The sequence below is a fragment of the Lissotriton helveticus genome, chromosome 3_1 (genome assembly GCF_964261635.1).
Source record: "Lissotriton helveticus chromosome 3_1, aLisHel1.1, whole genome shotgun sequence".
In the NCBI taxonomy this organism is placed as follows: Eukaryota; Metazoa; Chordata; class Amphibia; order Caudata; family Salamandridae; genus Lissotriton; species Lissotriton helveticus.
This window is the reverse complement of record NC_136061.1, coordinates 1,308,979,181-1,309,004,402: the sequence shown is the minus strand read 5'-3', so window position 1 is coordinate 1,309,004,402 and position 25,222 is coordinate 1,308,979,181. Positions and strand designations below refer to the sequence as shown.

At 49.9% G+C, this 25,222-nt stretch overlaps 1 protein-coding gene across 1 annotated transcript in view; it reads right to left on the bottom strand.

The window, feature by feature from the left end:
* The window catches only part of ADAMTS8 (ADAM metallopeptidase with thrombospondin type 1 motif 8), a 266,131-nt gene extending 242,656 nt beyond the window's left edge, over nucleotides 1-23,475 (bottom strand). The window contains exon 1 of the mRNA XM_078681944.1: nucleotides 22,149-23,475. Within this exon, the coding sequence (XP_078538070.1) occupies nucleotides 22,149-22,937 (789 nt within the window). The 5' untranslated portion in view covers nucleotides 22,938-23,475. The remainder of the gene's footprint in view (nucleotides 1-22,148) is intronic.
* Between the last annotated feature and the right edge of the window lie 1,747 nt (nucleotides 23,476-25,222).

Below are 25,222 nucleotides of genomic sequence, written 5' to 3'. Positions count from 1 at the left end.
TGCATGCATGCTGTAAAGTGCAGTGCACATGCAAAGTTTGAAAGGTTTAGAGAAAACAAAACTTTTGTCAAACTTAACACCTACCTCGTGGAGGCATACATTTGTGGCATAATGGCCTGTCTACTTTTTTTAGTAGATTGGACATTTCATCGAAAACGTGGGTTGCTGCATGGGAATACCTACGTACAATCCATGGAACTGCCCACTTGCCGCAAAGTAGGGTGTAGCTGTTGTGCTTTACATTAGGCAACTTTCCATTGCAAATCAAAATTATATTTTACATGCAGTTTTTGCCCATGATCAGGGTCACTGGCTTTGTGTGGCAGAGAGGGACAAATTATGTGGCGTAGTGGACCACATTATGCACCAATTAAAAGCAAATTATGTGGCATATTTTGTGATGTGTTACTTCATTATTTTGACATTTTTTACAAGTCTTAGCACTGACTGAGCAGAGGTTTCACCTCATTAGTACCAGTTAATGCCCAAATAGAGGAACAGGGATAAGCAACTGAAAGGTGTGCCGTCGACCTTTGCGAAAGGCTTTTCAATGCATGGTGACTGATGTTGCTGTATTTTTAATAATTTCTGATCAATTTGAGCTAGAAGCAATATATTTTGTTTAAACTCTGAAGATCATGCAGAGATTATGTGATGTGACAAATGTGTCAAATACATAATTATGCAGAAAATACAGCAGTCCCAACCCCGCATTATTCCGGTGGTCCTGCTCATAGTGCTCTGTTCGGCAGAATACTAGTACAAGCCATTATATGGCCCATGCACTTGCGTACCAAAGATTTGCACCCTACAGTATGATAGCACCTGTCAAGTCTGGCTACGCTCAGTCTTATGTAAAATGTGGTCACCATCAGGTGACCCATCATAAATTCCAAAAGCCGCAAATGGAATATCTGAACATGTGAGTAAACAGAGTACGGAATTAACAGCCGGCAAAGGGCAAGAAGGTGAAAACCTTCAAGATAGAAACCCTGAAGTCCTCCTACACGACTTTCAAACGTGTGGTGTTTCAGGGAGTGTGTTAACTCATACGCGCAACTCCACCTCTGGCTGGGTGGTCATTACATATGCTTGAGTTGCCCAGGTATCAAAGATCTTGCATTGGAGTCTCTTATGACCACTTCGTGAGTCTGTGCGTCGTAGTGCCGGGCCCCGGGGGAAGCAAAGTCGCAGACTAGTCTTCCCCCGGGGTCATTCGCGCTGATAGGCCAGGTAGGGGAAAGGGAGGAGTTAGGGGTTGGGGGATATAGGCGCAGGGGAGGAAGGGAACTTCCTCTTCCTGCGCCTGGCACCATCGGGAGGGTCACGAAAGGGAGGTTAGTGGTAGCTAGTGTTTTTCAGGTTAGCGTAGCTGGGTGGTCTTTAGGGTCGGCTCATTGTGTGTCGGGGGCTGTTTCACGGCAGCCGGGTCAGTTTTCACACGCCGGAAGCGTGCAAGTCTGCGCGATGTCGGGCGTCACGTCACAGGAGGTCCCGGAGGCCTTGCTGCTGCTCGCGCGGGCCGGGCGGGACGATCTTCTCCGCCCGGGGGTGTTAGGCCAAGCGTGGGTGGGGGCCACCAGGGGTACTCGCGCTGCCTCGGCCGGGGTGTCGGCCGCGGTGGCGGCTTGTCAGGACGACGAGCCTGACACGGGAGGTCGGTCTCTGGAGCGGGGGGGGGGCGGGGCACACCGGGATACGGCGAGGGGCGGGAAGCGTAAGATCCTGCCCCCCCGTGCTTTCCCCGTCCTTGACTTTGTGCCTGGGGCTACAGGGGCCGCTGTGGGGCCCGCGCCCTCGGCGCTTGCGACCATGGACCCCCTGCAGGTGCCGGCCGGTGCCGCACAGGTGGTGGGGCGGGAGGTCATTTCTCCTGGGCCTGCTGTGGGAGTGGAGGGGGCTCCGGGTGGGGCCATGGCTTCTGGGTCTGGGGAGGAGGTTTCTGCCACCATCACTGGGGCTGGCCTTACGGGGGTCGCCACTGGGGGGGACGGGGGCCTGGGGGAGCTGGCCCCTATCGACCTGTCCACTGGGTCTAGGGCGGGCACGCCCGCCCCGGCTGGTCGGGCGGCGGTGGAGGCCACGGGGAGCTGGGCTGGTCGGCCGACCATGTTTCCCATGCCTGGAGGGCCCGGCTGGGCCCCGGGTTTCTACCAAGGGGGTTTCTTCCCCCCGGGGGCGGAATTTTATGGTTACTGCCCGCCCCCGTCACCGCAGATCTGGGGTGCTGCTTCCTGGGAAGAGCGAGCTAGAGGGGAAAGGATCTTGGAGCAGATCAGGGAGGCCAGGCGGGCTGAACAGTCCGGGGCCGGGGTGAGTGCAGTATGGCACCGTGAGTATGATGAGTGCCCCTCCCCGACCTCTGAGGAGGAACGGGAGGCTGAGAAGGAGGAGGAAATTAGGAGGGTCAGGGCCAAGAAGTCTGTGGAGGACCCCCCTCCGCAGAAGGCTGAGGCAGGTGTAGGGACGGCCGGGACGGCTTTGAGGCCCGATGGTGCCGGGGCCCACTCAGGCTGGAGCGACCTGAGGGGTGGGAGGGGATCCAAGCCGGCGGCTGCTGGCAGAGCCCGGGGGTGCCTGGTGGAGCGCAAGACGGCTCCGAAACGCAGGACTGAAGTAGCAGGGCAGTCTGCGGCGGCTGTCCCTCCTCCGAGGGCTCGGGCCCCTGCGGCACATGTGGATGTGGGTGTGAAAGTTCCGAAGGGTGTGCAGAAAGGTGTGAAGAGAGCGGTGAAGGACGTTGAGACTGTGCGTGTGGATCAGGAACCGGTGCTTGAATTGGATTATGGCACGGAGAGTGATGACTTGGAAGAAGGGGAGGTGCGGGATGACTTGGTAGGCTTAGGGAGCGCTGCGGACAACGGCAACCTTGGTGTTTTACAGGCCCCAGCGTCAACGCGGATGAAGAATCGGTCGACGGTGGCCCAGGTGCCGGTGCCCAGAGGACGGCCTGAGGGACGGACGGAGACGCTCACAGGTGAGGGTGCTTGGTGGGCTGCCTGGGGTGATGGTCCCCGGAGCGGGGAGGGGCGCAAGAGGCCTTGCAGGTCTGTGGGGGTTGGTGATGGGTCTGTGCGGGGGGGGGAGAAGCCATCGGGCAGTCCTCCTGCGGAGGGTAAACAGGTGGACGGTAAGTTGGTGACGTTGGGGGTGCAGACGGACAAGGCTGGGGAGAAGGATGACAAGGGGGTGAAGGTCCCGAAAAAGCTGCCGTACATGGGGCTGGCTATGCCGCTGGGGTCACACCTCTCGGAGAAGTTGAAAGAGAAGATTTGGAAACATGAGTTTGTGGACGTCTTTAAGTTGCTCCATAGGGAGGTGCAGGCGAAGGAAGGGTCCAAAGAGGAGGAGTGGGAGCTGACTCGGCGCCCTAGGGTGCCGGTGACGATGGAGAATTGGACGTCGGCTTTCTTGATCTTTGCCAGTGTCTATTGCCAGAGGTATTTGGATAGGGCGATTGCGCTGTTTAAATACATGGATGTTGTTCGTAAGGCCCAGATGCAGTTCGGGGGGTTTGCCTGGCTTAGCTACGATGAGGAGTTTCGGGCTAGGGTCAGCGCGAATCCGGAGAAGTGTTGGGGGGAAGTGGATCAGGAACTTTGGATGCAGTGGATGGCGTCGTCGCACTCCACGGCGTCCACGCATACGGCCAGTGGCCTGCCGGTGGTGTATCGGTCTTTTCAGCCGCGTCCCGCCCAGGGTGGGGCGGGGGGAGGCTCTGTGCCCAGCGCCATCGTCTCTGGGCAACAGTCCAAGCCTGGTGGTGTTTCCACGGGAGTCTGTTGGAGTTACAGCAGAGGGTATTGTTCCCGGTACCCCTGTAAATTCAAACACGAGTGCTCCAAGTGCGGCGGGAAGCATTCCCTTACCCAGTGTCTTACCCTTACCACACCCTCGGAACAGTGGAGGAACGCTAGGGGGCGTGGGCACCCTGGACAGAAGGGCGCCTACTCCGGTTAGGGTGGAGGCGATGGCCCCTTGGCTCTCTTGTTACCCGGATCGGGAGGCGGCGGCGCGGCTTTTCTGGGGTTTCACGGAGGGTTTTAGAGTGGGCTATCAGGGTCCTAGGGAGCGACGTTGGGCCGACAATTTGAGATCAGCGAAGGAACTGCCGGGTGTTGTGGCTGCGAAACTACGGAAGGAGGTGTTGGAGGGCAGGGTGGCTGGCCCGTTTCCGGATTGGCCTTTGTGCGATCTGATCGTCTCTCCGTTGGGGGTGGTGCCGAAGAAGGAGGAAGGGGAGTTCAGGTTGATCCACCATCTGTCTTGGCCGGAAGGCAGGTCAGTGAATGACTTTATTGCGGAGGAGGACTCTAGGGTGCTCTATGCGTCCGTGGACGATGCGATCCGGCTGGTGAGGGTTTGTGGTCCGGGGGCGGAATTGGCGAAATGCGACATCAAGTCGGCCTTCCGTCTACTGCCTATTCACCCGGCGGATTTTTCGCTCCTGGGCATGCAGTTTGGGGGGGACATCTACGTGGACAAGGTTTTGCCCATGGGGTGTGCCATTTCCTGTGCTCTCTTTGAGCTCTTTAGCACTTTTCTGCAGTGGGTCATGGTCCGGGTCAGTGGGTGCCGTGAGGTTACTCACTACTTGGACGATTTCCTCTTCCTGGGGAAGGCGGACTCCGGGGATTGCGGCAGGGCCCTGTCGTGTTTCCAGGAGGTGGCTTTTCATTTCGGGGTGCCTCTGGCGCCGGAGAAGACAGCTGGTCCTAACTGTTGCCTCACTTTCCTGGGGATTGAGTTGGATTCGGTGCGATGGATGGCGCGCCTCCCTGTGGCCAAGGTGACGGAGATACTGGCATGCCTGGACTGGGCGGTGGGGGAGAAGCGGATTCCTTTGCGGGCAGTTCAGAAACTTCTCGGTTTTCTCAACTTTGCGTGTAGGGTAGTGCGGGCAGGACGGACGTTCTGCAGGCGGCTCGGCATGGCCATGTCGGGGGCAGTACTTCCACATCACAGAGTCAGGATTTCCATGGGAGTGAGGGCAGACTTGAGGACATGGATTACTTTCTTGCAGGATTTCAATGGTGTGTCCCTGGATTTTGATGAGGAGAGGGCGGTCTGGCAATGCCAAATTTACTCCGACGCGGCTGGCTCGGCGGGGTTTGGTGTTTTCTGGGACGGGAGGTGGTGTGCGGAGGTCTGGCCGGCTCCTTGGTTGAGACAGGGGAGGAGCATTGCCTTTTTGGAGTTCTTCCCTTTGCTGGTGGCGCTGGAGGTTTGGGGGGAGGAGTTTCGGAACAGGTCTGTGCTTTTCCATGTGGACAACATGACTGTGGTGGAGTTGGTGAATCATCAGAGGGCCCGGGACCTGAGAGTGCTGCGTCTGTTGCGGAGATTCATGTTGGCCTGTCTGCGCTTGAATGTGGTGTTTCGGGCTAAGCATGTCCCTGGAGCGAATAATGACATTGCGGATGCTTTGTCTCGTTCGCAGTGGCAGCGGTTTCGACGCCTGGCACCGGGAGCGGATACTTGCAAGACCGAGCTGCCGGCCGGCATCTGGGCCTTGGGGGAATGAGGATGATTGGATTGGTGGAGGGTTCGCTGGCTGAAACTACGAGGAGGACATATCGTTTGGCATGGTCGGATTTTAGTGTTTTCATGGGCTGGAACGTGGACAGTGTGGTGGGTACTGAGTCTGATGTGAGGCAAGGGCTGAGACGTTTCGTGCTGGTTTGTGTGGACAGGGGTTTGTCTGCGGCGACGATCTCTGGTAAATTGGCGGGGATATCTTTTTACTGTGTGCTATTTCTGGGGTTTGATCCGACCAAGGATGTGATCGTGCACAGGATGTTGCGGGGATGGGGCAGGGAGCGCGGGAGCGGGGGCGGTAGGCTGCGTGAGGCGATCACTTTTGAGTTGCTGGTTCGGCTGGTTGGGGTGTTGCCGGATTGTTGTTACGACCTAGTTGAGGCCGGCCTTTTCCGTTTGTGTATGGTGTGGATGTTTTTTGGGGCTTTTCGGGTTTCGGAGTTGTTGGGTTCGAGGAGATTGTCTGGGCGGTTGTTCGAAGAGGTCCGGTTGGATGGGGGCCGCCTGGGGATTTGGTTGCGGTGCTCGAAGACTGACCAGTTGGGCAGGGGTAAATGGGTGTGGCTGAATGAGACTGAGGGCGGGGTGGTGTGCCCAGTTTTTGAGTGGAGGTCTTTCTTGAGGTCGGTGAGTGTGGAGCGGGGGGAGATTTTTGTTCATGCATCTGGCGCGAGAGTGACGGCGGGCCAGTTGCTGGCGGTGTTGCGCAAGGCTTTGCGGAGTCTGGGAATGGATGCTTCTGGGTTCGGGACTCCTTCATTCAGGATTGGGGCTGCGACAGCTGCGGCCAGGTTGGGGTGGTCCTGGGACAGGATACGGAGGATTGGGCGTTGGAAGTCCCGCTGTTGCGAGAAGTATGTGCGGAAGTGAGGGTTGCCTGTCGGGTGTTGCTGAGTTTGTCGTTGTGTTCCTGTTTCTAACATCTTTTTCTTCGTAGGTTGCGTGGGTGGACCGGGCAGTAAGACGGTGACATGGATTGTTGGGCACTCCTTCGTGCATTGGGCTTCCAAATATGCGGAACGACAGGTTTACGGCCGTAACCTGGGACTGAAAGGACATTTGCACGAGGTACAATGGTGGGGCAAGGGTGGCATGCGATGGGGGGCACTACTGCCCTGGCTCGCGAAGATGGTCCCACAGAGGGGATGCCCTGATTTATTGATCATACATCTGGGGGAGAACGACCTTGTGCAGCTGTCCGGTTTGGCTCTCTTGCAACTCATGCAACGGGATCTGGATGTGTTGAAAAGCAGGCTTGCAGGGACCTGCATTGCCTGGACGGAGTTGGTCCCCAGAAAAGTGTGGAGAGGGGCTATGAAGCACGGGGCGATCGAGAAAGCTCGAAGGAAGCTCAACAGGGCCATGAGACTTTACTGCGGTAACAATGACATTAAAGTAATTGCGCATGAAGGGATTCGACTTGCGGAGCCATTAGTTTTTAGGGACGACGGGGTACACTTGTCGCAGTTGGGCAATGCTTACTACATGATGGAGATGAGGGATGTGGTGAGCAAGTTGTGGAACGAGGCGATCTGGTGTCCCAGAGTGTGACGGTTGGCGAGCGTGGGGGACCGGGACCCCTTGGAGGGGGGGGTGGGGCAGTGAACCGCCCTACAGGGGGTTTCACTGGTTGGCGGTACTTGAAGGGACAAGGGGGTCAAGAGCGGGCACACCCATCCCTTGGGGGGGAGTTCTTAGGGGGGATAGAAGCGTGAATGGTAGGACGCAATGAGTGGGCTGGATGACAAAGGATGAGGGGCAGGAAGAAAGCATGGTATGGAGCCTCTAGGGCTTTGTGATGAGGTGGAACGAGTGAAACGAGTGAGGGGGAGTGTGAGTGGGGGTTTGATGTTATTACCTGTTTATGTTTACTGTTTTTGTACAGATTACGCAGTTTCTGGTCTAATAAAATGGCCTTTTACGCTAACACTGCGTGGTCTGTTTATTGCGCGATGCCGGGCCCCGGGGGAAGCAAAGTCGCAGACTAGTCTTCCCCCGGGGTCATTCGCGCTGATAGGCCAGGTAGGGGAAAGGGAGGAGTTAGGGGTTGGGGGATATAGGCGCAGGGGAGGAAGGGAACTTCCTCTTCCTGCGCCTGGCACCATCGGGAGGGTCACGAAAGGCCACCCACCCACCCGGCAGTTGGAGGTGGTTTGTAGGGTTGGCGTTGGCGTTGCCAGTTTAGGCCAGAGCTGCGTTAGGCGGTACTTGAAGGGACAAGGGGGTCAAGAGCGGGCACACCCATCCCTTGGGGGGGAGTTCTTAGGGGGGATAGAAGCGTGAATGGTAGGACGCAATGAGTGGGCTGGATGACAAAGGATGAGGGGCAGGAAGAAAGCATGGTATGGAGCCTCTAGGGCTTTGTGATGAGGTGGAACGAGTGAAACGAGTGAGGGGGAGTGTGAGTGGGGGTTTGATGTTATTACCTGTTTATGTTTACTGTTTTTGTACAGATTACGCAGTTTCTGGTCTAATAAAATGGCCTTTTACGCTAACACTGCGTGGTCTGTTTATTGCGCGATGCTAGATCCCGAGAGAAGAAGAATCCGAATCTGCCGGTAGGATGGACCCTTTCACAGAGACAGTGACCTGACTGCTTCCGGTGGCGCTAGAGAGCCAGAGAAGCCAGAGAACGGAGAAAAGCGGAGCGGAGGTCGGAGTGGGAGGCCGGAGCCTGCAAACAAGTGAAGCGAGTGGAGCTACTGAAAAGCGGAGCACAGTAAAAGCTCTCGGAGCTCTCGGAGTCGAAAGCCGAAAGCCCAAGCTGCCCCGCACCGCACCACATATCTGTGAGGAGCCGAGCCGTGCCGGAAGCCGGGAGACCCAGGAGTGCCGTAGCGGTCCCCCTGACACCCAGCGGCGGCAGCTACGCCTACCAGCTGCTACTGCCACTAGCGGCAGCGGAAACGGTGAGCAGAGAGGTGAGCGGCGGGCAGCGGCAAGAGCCAAGAGTTAAGAAGTGAAGGCGGAGGCGGGCGGGCAGGCAGGGGGCTGAAGACAGAGGAGAGAGTGAAGTCCCACGATCCTGCCTCACCTGCCTCATCTGCCACATCTGCCCAGTACCAGTACCCAGTTCCACCCCGCCTCAGATCTCACTGCGCTGTACTGTACCTCCATCAGACGGGGGATTGACGAAGCTGCAGTCCAAATTTGCCGGTCGCCGGTTAGCCAAGCCAAGAGCCAGGAGCCGGGTGGCTGCAAAACGTGTGAGTGGTGAAGCGTGGTGAAGTGACCGGATAGTCGTAATCGCAGCGCTGTCATCAGGCGCAGTAGGCGCTGTATATAAAAAAAAAAACTACTGAAAAATTCTCGTACTGTGCAGCAAGGACCCACGTGCCCAACCCAAGCCAAGCCAGGGGCCCGAGTTGGGGCGGAAGCTTGAATTGGTGTAGAGGCTGGGGACAAGTGGAGCGAGCATGGCAAGCGGCCAACCGTGGGCTGAAACAACCCACGCAAGAGACACAGGCAACAACAAACCCCACAAGGAGTAGCGAAGGGGCAGTAGCCTCAGCCCCCAGCGTCCAGCAACACTAGGCACTACCAAAGTGAGCGAACACTAAAAGAATACTAAGGCCGGTGGAAGCCGGTGGAAGCGATGAGGTCTGGGAGGACACGAAGGAACCCCCCACAAATCGCGAAAAGAAAATCCAAGACCAAAACTCCTACTATCTGAGGATAGTGCAGCCACTACATTAATACCCCCGATTTATTCAATCTTTGGCTCAATGAACCCCACCGGCAAATTTTCATTTTTGAAGGACCCAGTATCTCCAATTTACACAATGCCAGTAACACCAAACGGACTACAAAAACCAAAGTCTCCAAGTAAAGTAAGCACACAGTCAATAGTTACGCCGGCCTCTTTGCCCAGTTCCAACACCAACTCAGGAAAGAGCAATGGAACTGAGGAAACTAGCAAGTGTATGCAAGTAATTCAGGAGAACAATAAGTATACGATACAAATTCAAGCTCAAGTACACATGGAAAACAAAAGTCATGACTCAGTGCAAGAACAAGTGAAACATCTAACATCGCCAAGAGTTATCAATAGAACCACGGACCGCCCGAGGGAAGAATTTTCAAAAATAAGGTCACCATATAAAAACCTGAAGAAAACTGAAAGATTATCTATATCGTCAGTTCCATCAATAAGTGACATAAATCTGGATCATTCAATGGTTGGAAGCCTACAGGTCTTAGGCAACAATGATGGATGTCACAACACCAGCACTCATGATGCAGCTTATAAGGAATATCCAAACAGCCATTTTCCCCAAGGCTGGAGTCGCGCCTAAATCAAGTATTGATAAAATCTAACAAAAAGAGTAAGGAGTGTAATTCCTGGTTGGAGCTCCAAGATAATAAAGGAGGCATAACAACTCATAAAGAAAAGCCAGACAACAGAACAAGTGCAAGTGATTCCAAGCAAATAAAACCATACAACAAGTCAATAACCACAATAACTGAGGTCCAGGAAATAACTCTAAACGGACGGAACCCAAAAAACCCATCTATCCTGGAGCTATTAAACAAAAACGTAATTGAGATATCTAGTGGGTCGAATCAGGACGTAGATGCCCACGCGCATACAGATTCTTTCAATGGCCCTGATGCTGATTGTCTAAGGAACCATCAATAATAGAAATCTCAAGTGTATTGGTCTTGTCCGATCCAGCAATACTAAAAAATCCTGAAAAAACATATAAAAATAGTGCGGACCAGTGAATCGCTATGACACCTAAAGAGCACTTACACCGGAAAACACTATAAATGATGATAAAGTAAACTATTGCCAGCAAGCAGGAAAGCATGATCTCAACGAAATTTTGGAATCCATAATCACTTTACACGGCGCACTGGGCAGCATACTTGAAACTTCAATTAAAACTCTAAACATGCAGTCTGACAAACTTGACATTCAAATACATCTCATGAGTACTATAGCTGAACATATATCGGGTATAAACAAAAAACTGGACACCATGGTCAACACATTTGACAACATTCAGGACCAGATTCACCCTTGGGTACCGCCCCCGAAATGTACCTGTAGTCCCATACTGGAAAAATTGAAGGATCTGCCATCAATACTCAAAGATATTTTACAGGAATGCAAGCACGCCAATCAGGGTACCAACAGTATATTAAATGGAAGGGACCTCATTACCTCTGCTCATTGTAAAAACACACCAAAAAAGGATACAGCTAAACTTGAAAAGAGGAAGGAAGACCAAACCGCAGTAGTAGTACAGCAAACAGTAAACCAAATAACGAAGCAAAATAAACCAACAAAAATAACTGATGAATTAAAAGAAGAAAAAAAATTAACAGGGGTTAAACCCTCCGTTAGGCACAACAATAACCATAAACTATTAGAAAAAGATCAACCTTAGCGGGACGGGGAAAAAAATCTAAACAACCAGCAAGGTCTAACTAAACGGCAGAAAAAACGTGCGAGAAAAAACAGAAATCAATTGTCAAACTGCTTATCAATCAACAAGCAGGCTTTAATCAACTTTCCTATGTTTAATTGTGCAAAAACTCAACCAAAACCTAAACCTGATACTAAAGAGGGGTCACATCAGCCAATCACAATGACAAAGTTCAAACATAAAATTCTGAAGAGTAGACCCAAAGACGAAGGACACAAACTCACGACCATAGCACCAAACGACCTAGTTCACATGGTAACATCAAAAACACCTACAATTGCAGAGGGGACTCTCCTCGCAACAAGCTTAGGAACTGAGGACTCAACCAATGTCGAGCTCACGAGCCTATCGACTGCTTCAGACGGCACAGACTGGAGTCTGGAAATAGCACACGGTGACGTCGCACAATCAAACAGAATCACAGGGAGTCTAAAGTGCGAACCGCAAAACACGGGGAACAAGCCACGCCGAAAAGTACGTACTCCTCAGCAGGGCATAAAATATTACACCAAGGAGCATGAACAAAATAAGCACGAAGCAAGTTATCAGGGTTGTCAAAGGGTGGTCGTCAAAGGTGCGGACAACAATCATAAAACATCTTTCATCCCGATGACTATCCGAGGTGCAAATCCCACATCAGACAAAAAGGATTAAAAAAAATGCCAGACTAGTCACAGCAAAGGCGGACAAGAGTGTGTATGAACCATTACAAGTATTGATAATCACAGATCAAAATGCACAGCAACAAAGCATAGGACCAATAAATCCGACAAGGATAGGACCTTGTCCTGCGATCGCCGTCAGTGAACATGCGGTAGAACATGCGCACTACACAGAACTGGGTGGTCAAAAAGGAGTTTGTCTGAAAGTAAAGGCGAAGGCAAGTACGTTAATCGAACAATCCAAGAATGATGCCAATAGCCAAAAAGTAAAATACCCATGTGATGATGAAAAGGACCATGAAAGTCACCAATCGAGGGGAACTCGGTCAAATGACCACATACACTTCACCTGTGAGCAAACAATTGATACGAAAACAGCAACAGTAGGAAGGCTACTCTTCATCCCTAACAATAAAAAACAAGGCACACAAGACTATTTAAACCGACGAAACATCCTTCACTTGACATCTGTAATTCCAAGTCTTATCCACATAACATCCACTGACTTATTAACAATAGAGTTTATTCCCCTTAGTAACAGCGCAGCTAAGGAAGGCACCCTTGTAACCTGGAGGAATGTGGGAATTGTCAAGAAAATTCTCACTGAAACTGCCAAATTTGAAGAGTGGGGATTCACTCTCAAAGAAGAAGTAAAACCGGTTATCCGTCTCCCCTACTAAGGAAGCGCGGCAAAAGAGAAGACCTCACATGGGCAAGTCGACCTATATATTCAGTATTCAAACAGAAATAGAAGGTGCACTCTAAAAAAAGTCAATATCCGAAGTCGCTCTTTTTTGTACTGATTCTTCTTTATTTAAATTTCGTACAAAGCATCAAAGGCACAGCCAACGCGTTTCGTTCCACTCTTTGCCTATTGGAACTTCGTCAGGGCAATAGGAAATATGCTCGCGATTTCAAAGGCAGTACCCTTCAGACTGCCATAAGGATCCACGTTTTGCACTGTGTAGGCCGTAGGTGTGTTCTCATATATCAGAATAAGGTTAAGGTCCCGTAGCTCCTGGGAAGATCTTGGTCCAGTGCAGATAATATGAGGAACCCGGTTCCAAAAGGGGTCAGCCTCCGTTCGTTTTAGAAGTTGATCATGCTGTCCCAATGTAATATCCCCGACCAAAGTGCTTTGAAATAGTTTGTGTGTAGTCAATATATGGCGCACCGAGCCCGTTTTCCACTTGGTGGCCGCTCGTATTTATGTTACCAGCGGCAAAAGTCCCCAGACTCAAAGCAACAGCCGATTCTTCATATAACAAGTTAGAGCTTCTGAATATAGCATACCGAACCTATAATAGGGTGTCGGCTCTCGGACCTTCGGCGTGTGCGGCGTTCAGCTGAGTACAATCTTGAATTACACTATAGTCTCACTATCCCTATTAAGACTAATTAAAAATTTCCAAATAATATGCTCTCTAGACAGCGACCACTCAATGCAGCACATTGAAATTAAATTGGCATCATCGAGGTACTCGCAAGCACCCACGACAGCAGGTGAAATCTCAACAATTAACCTGAAGCGATTAAGGTGGACGAGTAATACATTACCACAAATAGCGCAGGACGCCAAGAAGCTACTTCAAACGCTAACCCAAGAAAATGATATGTGCCCAGAAACTTGGTCTGCCTTCTTAAATAAATTACCCAGGACTGGTGTCAACCATAAAACGAAGGCCCACGCAATGAGCAACGCCGATTTCACAAAGGCCACACTTTCCTTAAGAAGACACCTGCAGAAGCTCACAAGGCGAGCACAAGGTCACAATGTAAACTCAAATATTTGGCAAGCAGTTGGATCAACAAGGACACATTACAAGAACCTAATCTGGGCTGGAAAAAAAAAAACGAGTCACTGACTTCTGGACCAAAATATTACACAACATAAAAAAATCTGACTCCAGGGCATTCTGGTTGCAAGTTAATTCTTTGAACAAACCAGCACAAATAATAAGCATGACCTGCATCACTGAAAAGGCATGGGTCCAGCACATAGTTGATACCTTCTCAATAAAATCATTGACGCCGCCGATAACAACTACATCAACTGCACTCAAAACATCAAATATTGCGGCCCTGAAGGGCACTGCCTGTGTTTGGTCAAACGTCCCGGGCAATCAAAAGGAAGGTTCAGACCAACCACCGTGGACAGGTGATGAACTTCAAATACCACAAATAATAAAGAAAAGTAGGCAAGACAGTGCACCAGGACCGAACGGCGTCCCCCAGGCAATTTTTAAGGAGGACCCCTTCTACTGGGCCCGTAAATTCAACCTCTTGTTCAGGTCAATAAACAGCACAAGTCGGCTCCCAGAAAGCTGGAGAGAGGCGATAGTCAACCCAATCTATAAAGGCGGAGATCGTAAAAACCCAGCTAATTACCGCCTTATAGCACTCATCGATGCTGAAGCCAAATATTACGCATCCCTGGTATGAACTGACCTCGCACAATGGTCCGAAGTCAATAACAAAATCCCGATAAACCAGACAGGGTTTCGCCGCGGTACGGGTACAATGGCAAATACAATGGCGCTAAGTTTAATAGCCGAAAAAAGTCTACAAAATCATCAGGCACTGTATGCCTGCTTTATAGACTTTAAGGCGGCATTCGACCGTGTCAGCAGGCATCTACTCTGGTCTAAACTGAAGCAGCAGGGCCTGCCGGATTCAATCTTAACCCCAATAATGGACCTGTACACTAACACCTGGATGCAGGTAAAGATCGACAACGGACAGCGGCTAACTCGAAAGATCAGTACCTTTGATGGACTAAAACAAGGCTGCGTTTTGGCCCCCATCTCTTCAATTTATTCATAGCCGACCTGACATCGAGGCTAGACAGGATCAATGCCCATCCACCGCGGGTAGGAAACCTTTGATTAACACATCTATCCTATGCCGACGATGTGGTCCTACTCAGCCAGACGAAAATAGGCCTGCAGCGTCTCCTGAAAGAACTGACCGGATACACAAAACAGAACCTGCTTGAAATAAATAGCAAGAAAACAAAGATCATAGTAATAACTCAACGCTGCAAAGCTCCACCAATCTTTCTAATAGACAACAACAAACTGGAAGTAGTGGAAAGCTATAAGTATTTGGGGATACAACTGGACAAGCGCCTTAATTTTTTCAAACATTTCAATGCCATCGAAAAGAAGGGAACCGCCCTGCTACACGCATTTAGCAGTTTAGCTACCAAACTCAAAGGCCCTCTCTTCAACCCCCTACTAACCGTAATGAAAGCCCAAGCTACTCCCAACAATAACTTACGGCAGCCTGTTACATCACAGAAAGAGTGCACAGCTTATAGACAAAATTCAAACGAAAGTCTACAAACAGGTATTCGGCTTACCACACAACGCATCACCTGCGCAAGTGTGACTCGAATTCGGCCTGCAGTCTCAAGTACTGCTGAAATAATATGAGACTGTTAAATTCTGGTATAATGTCTGGATGAATCAGGAAATTGAGGTATATCGCGCCATGTGGGATGTAATTCATAACAGTCCGAATTCCCAGTACGCTAAATTATTTCAACACTCCCTCGAAACCACCGGACTAGCATCACTCTGGGAAACCAAACTTCCCGTATCAACGTTCAAACAGGCAGTAAAGAAAGCTGCCAACAGGCATTCATTGTTTAATGACAAGTCAACTCTGAGCCATCGCTCACATGCCTGGATAACAATACAATCATATAAAAAGTCTAAGCCGGCAGCCTATCTAGACCTCGCATTCTCATCATATGTTAAACACAAATACCTTAGCCTAAGGTTGGACAACCTGCCAACAAATGCCGATCAACCCAAATGGAGGACTCAAGACATCAAGGAGTGTGACCTATGTGGTGCCGCAAAACAAGATTTCATTCATCTGATCTGCATTTGTCCCGCACTGGACCAGGAAAGCCAGAACAGGCTAAAATCGAAGTACAAGGAATATGGAATACGCACCTGTCGTTCCGCGATCATACAATTCATGTCCTTAGCGGACCCTCAACTCATCTGTAGAGCAGTCAAATTTATTACCAACTTTGAGAAAAAGAGAGGAACTTTGGCAAAGATACAATTCATACCCTGAACTTACACTACTTGTGTGACTGTTCCCGCTGTAACAGACCCGGCTTTTCGAACTTTGAAGGATATTTTTATTCATGATTTTAACTTCTAATTATGTATGTATCTCCAGATCAGTCTTTAAATACTAGGTCATTTTATTGATTTTTTTTTATTGATTTTTTTAGGGTTTTCATGAACTATACAATAAAGAATTTACTTACTTACTTACACTTCGTGAAAAGAGCCATTCTGAATTTAAGTAAGCAATGAAGTTGATTCATTCACGGGTTTTAAATGTTTTTTGGCACATGTTTAATGAATATTTCATAAAAGATAGTAAGAACTTTGAAATTGGTGTGAAAAGACCACTAGATCTATAAATACATCTCTATTAATAACTTATCTGTAAGTAAAAAGCCAGTAAAATGATTAAATGATATTTTGTTATTTTATCCACAACTCTAGCCCTGCCTCTATCAGTCACGATCACGGTTCCCATGCGTTCTATGCACTGAAAAAGGAGTGATGTTTAAGCAGGGACTGCATCGCTGCCTCGGTTTAAACTTCAGATATTGTTCAAGTGTACGTGGGTACACTCCATAATAATCTCTGACCTGGCAATGACGTCTGCAGTGAAGCTGGAACAATGATCACAGGGGGGATGCTGGCCCCTGGACTCGGCTCAAGCAAATAATAAGGTTGAAACATACTTGTGTCCTGAACTAGTGCGTGCAGGGAATGAGCGAACCCTTTATCTTCTACAGTGTAAGGGCATGGCCTCCACAATTTTTTTTTAAATAGTCTCCAGCGATGCACATATTCCTAAATGTAAGGGAGAGAGATAGTTTAAATAGGGCGCTGTATAGTCTGTCCATTTATTGTAGTAGATTTCGCCTTGTGTGCATCCCTCAATATATTAATGTACCCTAACTTGTTTTTAAACCCTACTTAAAAGACAAAGGGCCTGGTTTATAAAAGTAAACTTGCAATTTGGTCATATCAGTCCTAGTGTCTTTTAATAATCAGATACACCAGGCCTGAGTCACGCAGGGTAACTTACACTTTGCTGTAAGTTTGATTGTTTGCCATTAACAAAGCTATTTTACTAGTAGAATCTTTATGACTGGGGAGTCTCTGCACATAAAATTATAGGATTATCCTATATTTTTATTTGTGGAGACTCCGCAGTCGTAAAGATACTACTAGTAAAATACCTTTGTGAACAGCAAATAATCATACACTTACACCAAACGTACGTTACCCTTCGTAAATCAGGCCCAATATGTCTGATTATTAAAAGACTCTATAACGGATGTATGACGTTACAACGCATACTTTTACAACGCCTACCTTTACATTGCAAGTTTTACAACGCATACCTTTACAACGCATAGTGCTTTTAGGCGCTGGATAGTGAATAGTTTAATTTACTATTCCAACTCCAGTCCCCATGGATAGTAGGGAAGGTGTTGGATAGTACATTAAACCTATTCCCTATCCTAGAGCGCCCCCCCAGCGCAATGCGTTGTAATAGTTTGCGTTGTAAAAGTTGCGCCGTAAAGGCACTGCGTGGTAAAAGTTGTGTTGTAAAGGATGTTTACCCTCGATGATTGATGCGTGCATCCATCAGTGGTAATGTCCTAATGATTGCACAGTATGCGTTGTACAACAACTGATTCATAACAAAAATATATTCCTTCTTGAATTGAGAGATGTGCTCCTTGATGACGAACATCACAATACAATGTGTCCGTTCTTTGAAAATGTCCATGCTTGGCTGGAAGTCGAATGGAAACATAAATCTTAATGCTGAGATTTAAATGTAATTTGTAACGAGCAGTTATTCAGTTCTTAATCGCATTTAACCTCTCACTTTTTCAAATGCACCAAAAATAAGAAACCTCACCTCCTTACCGAGTCTCATGCTACACTTTTGCAGGTTACCTCTCACCCCTAGTGTGGGCGCTACTGTAAGCATGCGGGTGTTGTGCGGGGCAGTCAGTGCTTAGTTTGTAAAACAAAATTAAGTGCCAGAGCCCTTCACAGAAGGCCACTGCACTGCAGCATGCACCACCCTTACCCCGCCAGCCCTGCCAAATTGCTGTACCAACATAACACTGAACCATCGCACTACAAGTGTGACAATTCAGACTATTTCAGGCCACACAAAGCTATAATAATGCACGAGGCTGGTATTATTCATTTTCAATGTACTGACTTAATACACAGGGTTGTCGTGCTCATCTCAAAATTAAAAAAAAGAGACAGCGTCAACATGTGATGGACTGTCACTAGAGCCGGTGCTGACAATTAAGTGTCTGTGCCAACCACCGGCACAAATTAAGCACTTCTACAATATAACGAAGAGGCTGACCCAGAGCTTAACTTGTGCTGGTGGTTGCAGGTATGTGCACCGATAATCATTTTGGAGGGAGGCCTGGTCTTCATCGTCCGCTTGTCAGGCAAAGTGAGAGTGAGGAGGAGGGGGAGGAGGGGGAAGGGGAAGGGGAAGGTAAGAAAACAGTGGCAAAGACGCGAGCAGTGTTGAAGAAGAGCCTTCAGCAGTGAGATAAATGTAGAGTAGGATGATGGTAAAAAAGAGGCATGAGATGCAATCAGGATCAGGATCATGGCGTAGGGAGTGTGGGCGATGCAGGATTTTACCCCCCCCCCCCCCACAGATTTTGGAGCGTGAGGGAGACACGGGACAAGGATGGGGACAAATAAGTGACCCCCAGAGCCACATCAGCCCTACCCCGACTGCCTCCTTAAAGCCAGGAGCAACATTGGAAACAAATGTGCATCGGCGAGGCCAGCATATAAAACAAAAGCCTCGTCTGTTGGGTGGTCGGTGAGCTCGGAGCCCACTGCTGTAAGTCACGGATGTGAGTCCAGGCAGGGCTGGCTCTGCCTTTCATTCTCCAGCCAGAAATGAAGTCCAGTCAACTTCCATCTGACCCCTTAACGCGCCTTGAAGGGGACATTTGGTGAACGATGTCATACAAATGTGAGTAGATGCAGCACTGGGTGCAGAGACCCGCTCCCTTCTCTACACTGGACGGCGCCCTTAAAATGGCAGCCCCGGATCTTCTTAACTCTGGAAAGCCTTGAATCCCAGGAGTGACCTTCACCCCTTCACTCCAAGCAGCTCCTCCTGGTGCTTTCAAGGCTACGCCAACGGTGGTGACGGGTCAGAAATCCTCTCCAGGGGCTCCCACCTGCCTTACGACTGGACTCTCACCCGCCTCACACTTGGCCGTGAAAGCAAGCCCCCCGCAGCTCTGCGCCCCTCTACTAAACACCCGCCTAAGCAACCGAAGCCCATGAAATGAACCAGGGCGAGCCGGGTCATCGTTAAAGTGGCAGGACTCAATTCATTCGGTGAGATCTGATGGGAATATATTTGATTGACAATATGTTAGTAAACGGTGTATTGTTTCTGAATATGGCAGTTAAATGTTATATTGTTATAAACACGAGTTAAACGATCACGAGTGATATCTGCTCTGAGCTATAGACCACCACACGGGCCTCATTTATGAAAAGTGACGCATCGCTGCGTGAAAACAGCGATGCGTCACTTTTCATTGCGCCCTCCTTGCGACACCAATGATGCGTCGTATTTACAGTATGACGCATCATGTCGCAAGGAGTTACAGATACGTCAGTATTTCTGACGTATCTGTAGGCGCAAAAGTGACGTATTACTGGAGTGTGTCACAAAAGTGACGCAACTTCAGCAATGTGTCCTTTCACATGGGGCAAGCCCCATGTGAAAGGGCTTGCGTCAGTCTTGCTCCTGCTGTGAGGCAGGCGTAAGATTTTGACGCATTTGAGTCCTAGAAGTGGCGCAGTGAAATCTCATAGATTTCACTGCGTCACTTCCGTGACCCTTTCTTGCGTCAATACGCCCCCCTTGCATACATTACACCTGGAGCAGGTATAATGTGGTGCAGGGGTTTACAAAGTGACGCATCTACCTAGATGCCTCACTTTGTAAATATGGCGCAACAAGGCGCATTTTTTTACACCACTGACAAAAAGTGACGCACCTGCGGCGTAAAAGTGAAGCACAGCCTCACAAATGAGGCCGAGTCTTTAATAGACAGCAATGGCAATCCAGCCCTCATCCTTCCCAGGTCGTCTCATTACGTGCCTTTCAATTTAGTATCATTGAACCGGGCTGCGATAGCACCATGCATTTAGAGCGCTTGGAAGAAGCACACTATGCCGTATAAAGATGTATATAAAATAAGTTATTTTTTATATACTTGAATCAAAATCCTTACTCCGTATCCAGCATTACTTTACTTCTTTTTTATTGGTAATTCTTTAAACGGTACATACCGCTGGCAGGCTGGTTGAGAGGGAAATAATACAATCATTTTATATCGCACCTACGGACACAGTTTTGGAGCTTTGCCTTGCTATTCATAGGAGAAGTTTAGATAACCCACCTCAATGGCATTTCTTTTTTACGACCCTGGAATGATGAAGGCCTGAGTTGACCCCGCTGGGGTGCAAACGCATATCCTGCAGGCTACATCCAGTGTGATGCCCCATAATAGCACCTCTCTGCTGTCTCATCCACCCTATAGCTAGACGCCCGGTGCAGAGCGTGAATCGGATACACAGCTATGTCGGTCGAAAGATCTCAGCTGCCCCTGAAATGTATGGAAGTGGTACATCCTGTGACAGGCCTGTACATACCCTCCCCTCTCTCCCGTTATAATTGCAACACGACAGGGGAATGCAAAGACAGGTCTGAGGGACCTACTTACGTACCCTCTTGCTTCCATTAATGAACGCAGGTGTCACGTGCTAAAGCGCCTAATGAAGCCAAGGGTTATGATAAGCAGCGCCTGGAGACATCTTGCAGGTAAAGTGTGCGGTACAAAGTCAGCCGCTCAGTGACCCACCTAGAGGTCATAGCGACTGTCGTGGTGTGCACGTATCACTGAGCGCCCCCAGGTCGGCACGGGACCTGGGCTTCACGGAGAGAAGAGCGTGTCCCGTGACTATAATGTGTGAGTCAGAGGGTATCCCAGGGTTACAGCCCCAGGCCTCGAGTGCCACAATCAATGATGCAACCACTAAATCACATTTACACCCCAGTACACTAAGTCTAAATGCAAACTCCTTGTGCAGTCTCTTTGAGACGCTGTGTCCTGAACTGTGGATGGCGGTGTTTAACTCGCTGTGCTGTGGGTGGTCGGAGACGACAAAGGCCGTCTGTTGTGATGAAGGCGTTTGAACCAAAGCAGCGCTGGGGCAAGACAGAGGCAGCGGCAGCTCGCGTGGCTGGAACTGTGCATGCGAGCTCATGTAGCATGCATGGGTACGGCGTTCCGGGAGTACAACATGCCCCAGGAGCACGACCCTGGAAGTGAATGACAACTGAAAGTAGCGCTGCCTCTTGGGCTCCCTGGAGGGCAGAATGGGGAGGGCTGGGCACAGTAGTATGTTATAGCGGAAGTTTCTGCATCCTTCTGATCCAAGACAGACCTTGAAGCTGGTGACTCTGGCCAAATACCTCAGGCTCCCCGTGCCTAAAAATGAATGCGTCAGTCTATAATGCAACTGGTGCTCAGAACGCGCCCTGATACCTTCGGGTCGAGTTCACGCTATACAAAACTGAAAAAACGAAATAAATAAATACGGCTGCTTTCTTCCTCAATCAGTGGCTTTCATGGCTGATGTATCATTTTTCTATTTCCTAGTTTTGCATCTTTCATTTAGGGGATGGGGTGTGTGCATTGTGGTTCTGTAGGGCTTCGATCTAAGTTCTGGCCCGCCTCATCGCTCACCCAACTGGTGTGATCCTCGGCAAGCTCCGTTCTCTCCCTGTGCCTCTATTTCCTTTTTCTGTAAAAAAGAAAGCGCCTAGAAAGAAACAGCATGGGATCGGGATTAAGGGCTCTCGAAAATCCCGCACACTTTACATACTCTTTCTACTTCAAGGCAAATACAATTTATCAAATTAATGTCAGTCACAATGTAGGATTGCCCCAAATTTTGAATCATGTTTGGCAGTATCTAAGTGAGTTCGTGGAGAACCTATTTTAACATGCCTGGCGTGTTCCCAGGTACAATCAGAACAGTGTTTTAAGAGGCAGGTTGGTTTGAGGGAATCAGGCAATCTGCAATAGGGCTAATGGCTGCAGTGCTAAAATATGTTGTAATGAAAAGTACCGAATTCCGTCAATACAAAGGCAATTGTTTCAGTCTGAACTGTTAATGTATTTTAAATCGCTTATTCTGAAAATCTGGCGTACATATATCTCACCTTCCTGGGTCTATATTGGACACCCCTGGCCTAAAGACAGATACTGACCCTGCATACTTGGTCGTTTCAGCATGTAGCCAGTATTGTACAACAGAGAAGTGTTTAAAACATTCAAACAGCTCTTTGAAGCTCATTCTCCCGGACGCCAGGAGGGCCTCCTTACCTGTAGCTCCGTCCCGTAGAAGCGGACCATGGAGGCGTCGGCCACCAGCAGAGTCTCCACGGAGCGGGCCTCGGACACGAACCTCCGCCCACGGGCCGGCTCTGGGTGAGTCCCCGCCGTGGGTGCCCAGTCCTCCTCGGTGGCGCCGTCCACGGGACCTGGCGCGTGCATGTCCGCTCTGAGGGTGCCACTGTCTGGATCGGGGTGCCCCCCGGGGCTGGGGCGCCCTCGCCGCCGGAGAAGGTGAGGCGCCAGGTGGTTCTCCGTGCTCCCCGGCCCCCGCGCCCTCCCCAAGAGTGCCCCTGCCAGGCGGTGCTTCCCGTGGGCAGCCGGTTGGATGAGGTACTCTTCGCCGTCCACAGCGAAGGATCCGCGGACCCCTTGGCACAAGCTGACCGCGGCCAGAGACTCTCTGCGCCCGTTGACGGTGCCCGAATAGAAGCACCCCCTGAGCCCGGCGCTGACCTCCCTGCCCCCGCCCCTCCCGTGCCGCAGGTGCTCCACCCGCAGCCCCGGCGCCAGGAAGCTGGCATCAGGTGCCAAGCGCAGTAGGAAGACCCTCCCAAAGGCAGCGAGGCGAAGGGACACCTGCTCTGGGCTGCCCTGCACCCTGACTGGCACCGTGTACTGCTGCTGCTGCTGTGGGTGGCCCCGGGTCATATCCTGCACCTTCCCGTGCAGGCGGCCAGCGGGCCCTGCCTGGGTGTTTGACACCAAAAGAAGCAAACCCGTCAGCACCAAAGAGCCGCCGCGCGCCAGTGCCCGGTGCAGAGGGGCACAAGGTGCCATAGCGACACCGCCGAGAAAGTGCAAAAGCAAGAGTTGGGGTATACTGGCTAACCTCCCCACACTCTTGAACGTCAAGGGGAAAGTGCAGAAAGTGTGAGCGTGCCAAATAAAAAAAAAAACCACACAAATAAATATATCTAGCTACCCTTGAACTAGACGCCAAAAGCAACACGACGAACAGAAAACTACAGTGCAGGCTGATTTATTGCAGCCCAAGTTGTAAATAAATAGAGTTTGCTCAAAGTCAAATATCGTACGCTTAACCTGACCCTTTTCTCAATAAATACATTTATATTTTAAAAGTGGGACTAACACCGGCGCCCCCTTGCCTCTTAAAAAGTACGCTGTTGTCTCCACAGGCTGCGCGTTTCCCAAAATCAAGTCAAAACAGGATCAGGAAAAAGAAGCGGAAACACCCCGTTAATAAATTATATTAAAAAAACTATGATAACTGGAGCTGAGTGAGCCCGTCGTTGTGAGTGCCCTGCCTGCCTGCCTCCCAACCCTGCCCCTCGCCTGCGCCCGGTTCCCGCACACTGCCGGCCTCCGTATATATACACACGTTCTTCCCCCCTCTTTCCCTTTCACATAAGAGGTTTATTTTTGATCGCTATTCTCTGCGCGGCTCCCAGGCCCCCCTCGCGCCCTCCCTTCTTGGCTCCCGGGAGGAGGCTGGCTGGGTGGGAGGTAAGGGGAGAGAGCGAGGGAAAAAAACTTTTCGAAGGAGATGTTTAAAGCCAATGAGACGGCAGGGGATCAAAGACCCTCCTTTTAAGTTGACAACTCCAAGATTTTTTTTCTCTTTTCTTTTTTTTTCGCTCTCTCCCCTTTAACATTAACTCTTTCTACCCCTCGCAGGTCTCAAGTTCGAAATGAGCTCTGGTTAGGTTGACTCGCTACACACCACTTGACTGTCTAGCGTTAGACGATGCAATGCATACCTCGGGACCGGGGACTAAACTCTTTATTACATATGTACTCACCTGCTTTTTCACTTAAAAACTCCCTCTATCAATTGAATTCAACGGGCGGAAGCGCAAAACTCCCCTTCTGACCTGTGCTCAGAAATGAAGATAGCTTGGCATTGCCTGCTTAAGCCTCAGGAGCCAGGCCCAAGGTTTGCCAGTGCCCTCAACAATGCACCCCCCCGTCCCCACCCCCAGGGTAGTTTGAAAACGCCTAATCACGAAAGCGCGTCACCCAGTGGGGCTTTTAGCTCCATTGAAATACCAGTAGCAGCGCCTAGAAGCCATGTCTTCAGGAATGCCGCCGCCACCATAGCCCAGCAGAGCACTTGCTGCTTTGCAACCTGTGCTAGGGAGGCAGGGCCTCTGTAATCGAGACCACATTTCCCACAGCACCCCCCCCCCCCCCCAACCCAACCCCGTGGCGTCTATTAACCGCTACTGAAGTGTTAATAAGCAAGTTGCTCCTTCTATTTTGGCAAGAGGGGAATGATAAATTGTTGATAAGTGATTACTCGGAGGGCTGTACTCCCAGTCCCACATCCATCTTCGCAAGTCAACCTGAAATGTAAAAAAAACCCCGCCCATTTAAAAGGCCTGTCCTGGAGCAAGAACCGCACGTCTGATTTTTCGTGCAGGCTGGGCGAGCCTCTCCTTCCCCCTTTCTGGCTCTCTCGGAAGCGAGTTTAAGATCCCGCACACGTTTCGGGCAGGATTACGTGTTGCCTTAGTGAGAGATATGAACCCGACGGAATGTGTCCTCAAACACGGCCAGGGTCCGCGAACTTTGGAACCTGCTTCTCGTGCTGAGAAGGGACCCGCAGGCCCGGGGGTTGCACCAAACAGCTTCAGATTAAGTATTTTTTTTTTAATAAAGCACTTAATATCGGTGGTCTGAGACTGTTTGTGAGGCATCCGAGTGTTTGACCCACAAGGGAATGAAGCAGTGGGAAACATAAGGGTCTGCCCAGGATCACACCCGTGACCCGCTGGCAAAATGGGAAGCCAGGTCTAGATGATATTTCTGGCTTCAGAGTAGCAATTAAACCGTTAATCTCTGCCTGTTTTATTAATTAGCGTTGCTTGTATGTAGACAAATGTACGTAACAAGCTATATTCCATATAAAAATGATTTATTTCCTTGATAGTGTATTTAGGAGCTCCAATATTTTCATATAATTCAAGGGCTTCATGGGTACTAATAATACTTGGTTGTTTTATGCAGTGGAAGGTAATTGTAATTGCATTTATATAGCACTTACTATCCCAAACGAGGCTTAGAAGCATTTTTCGGTGAGTAGCACACTACTCTGGAACCCA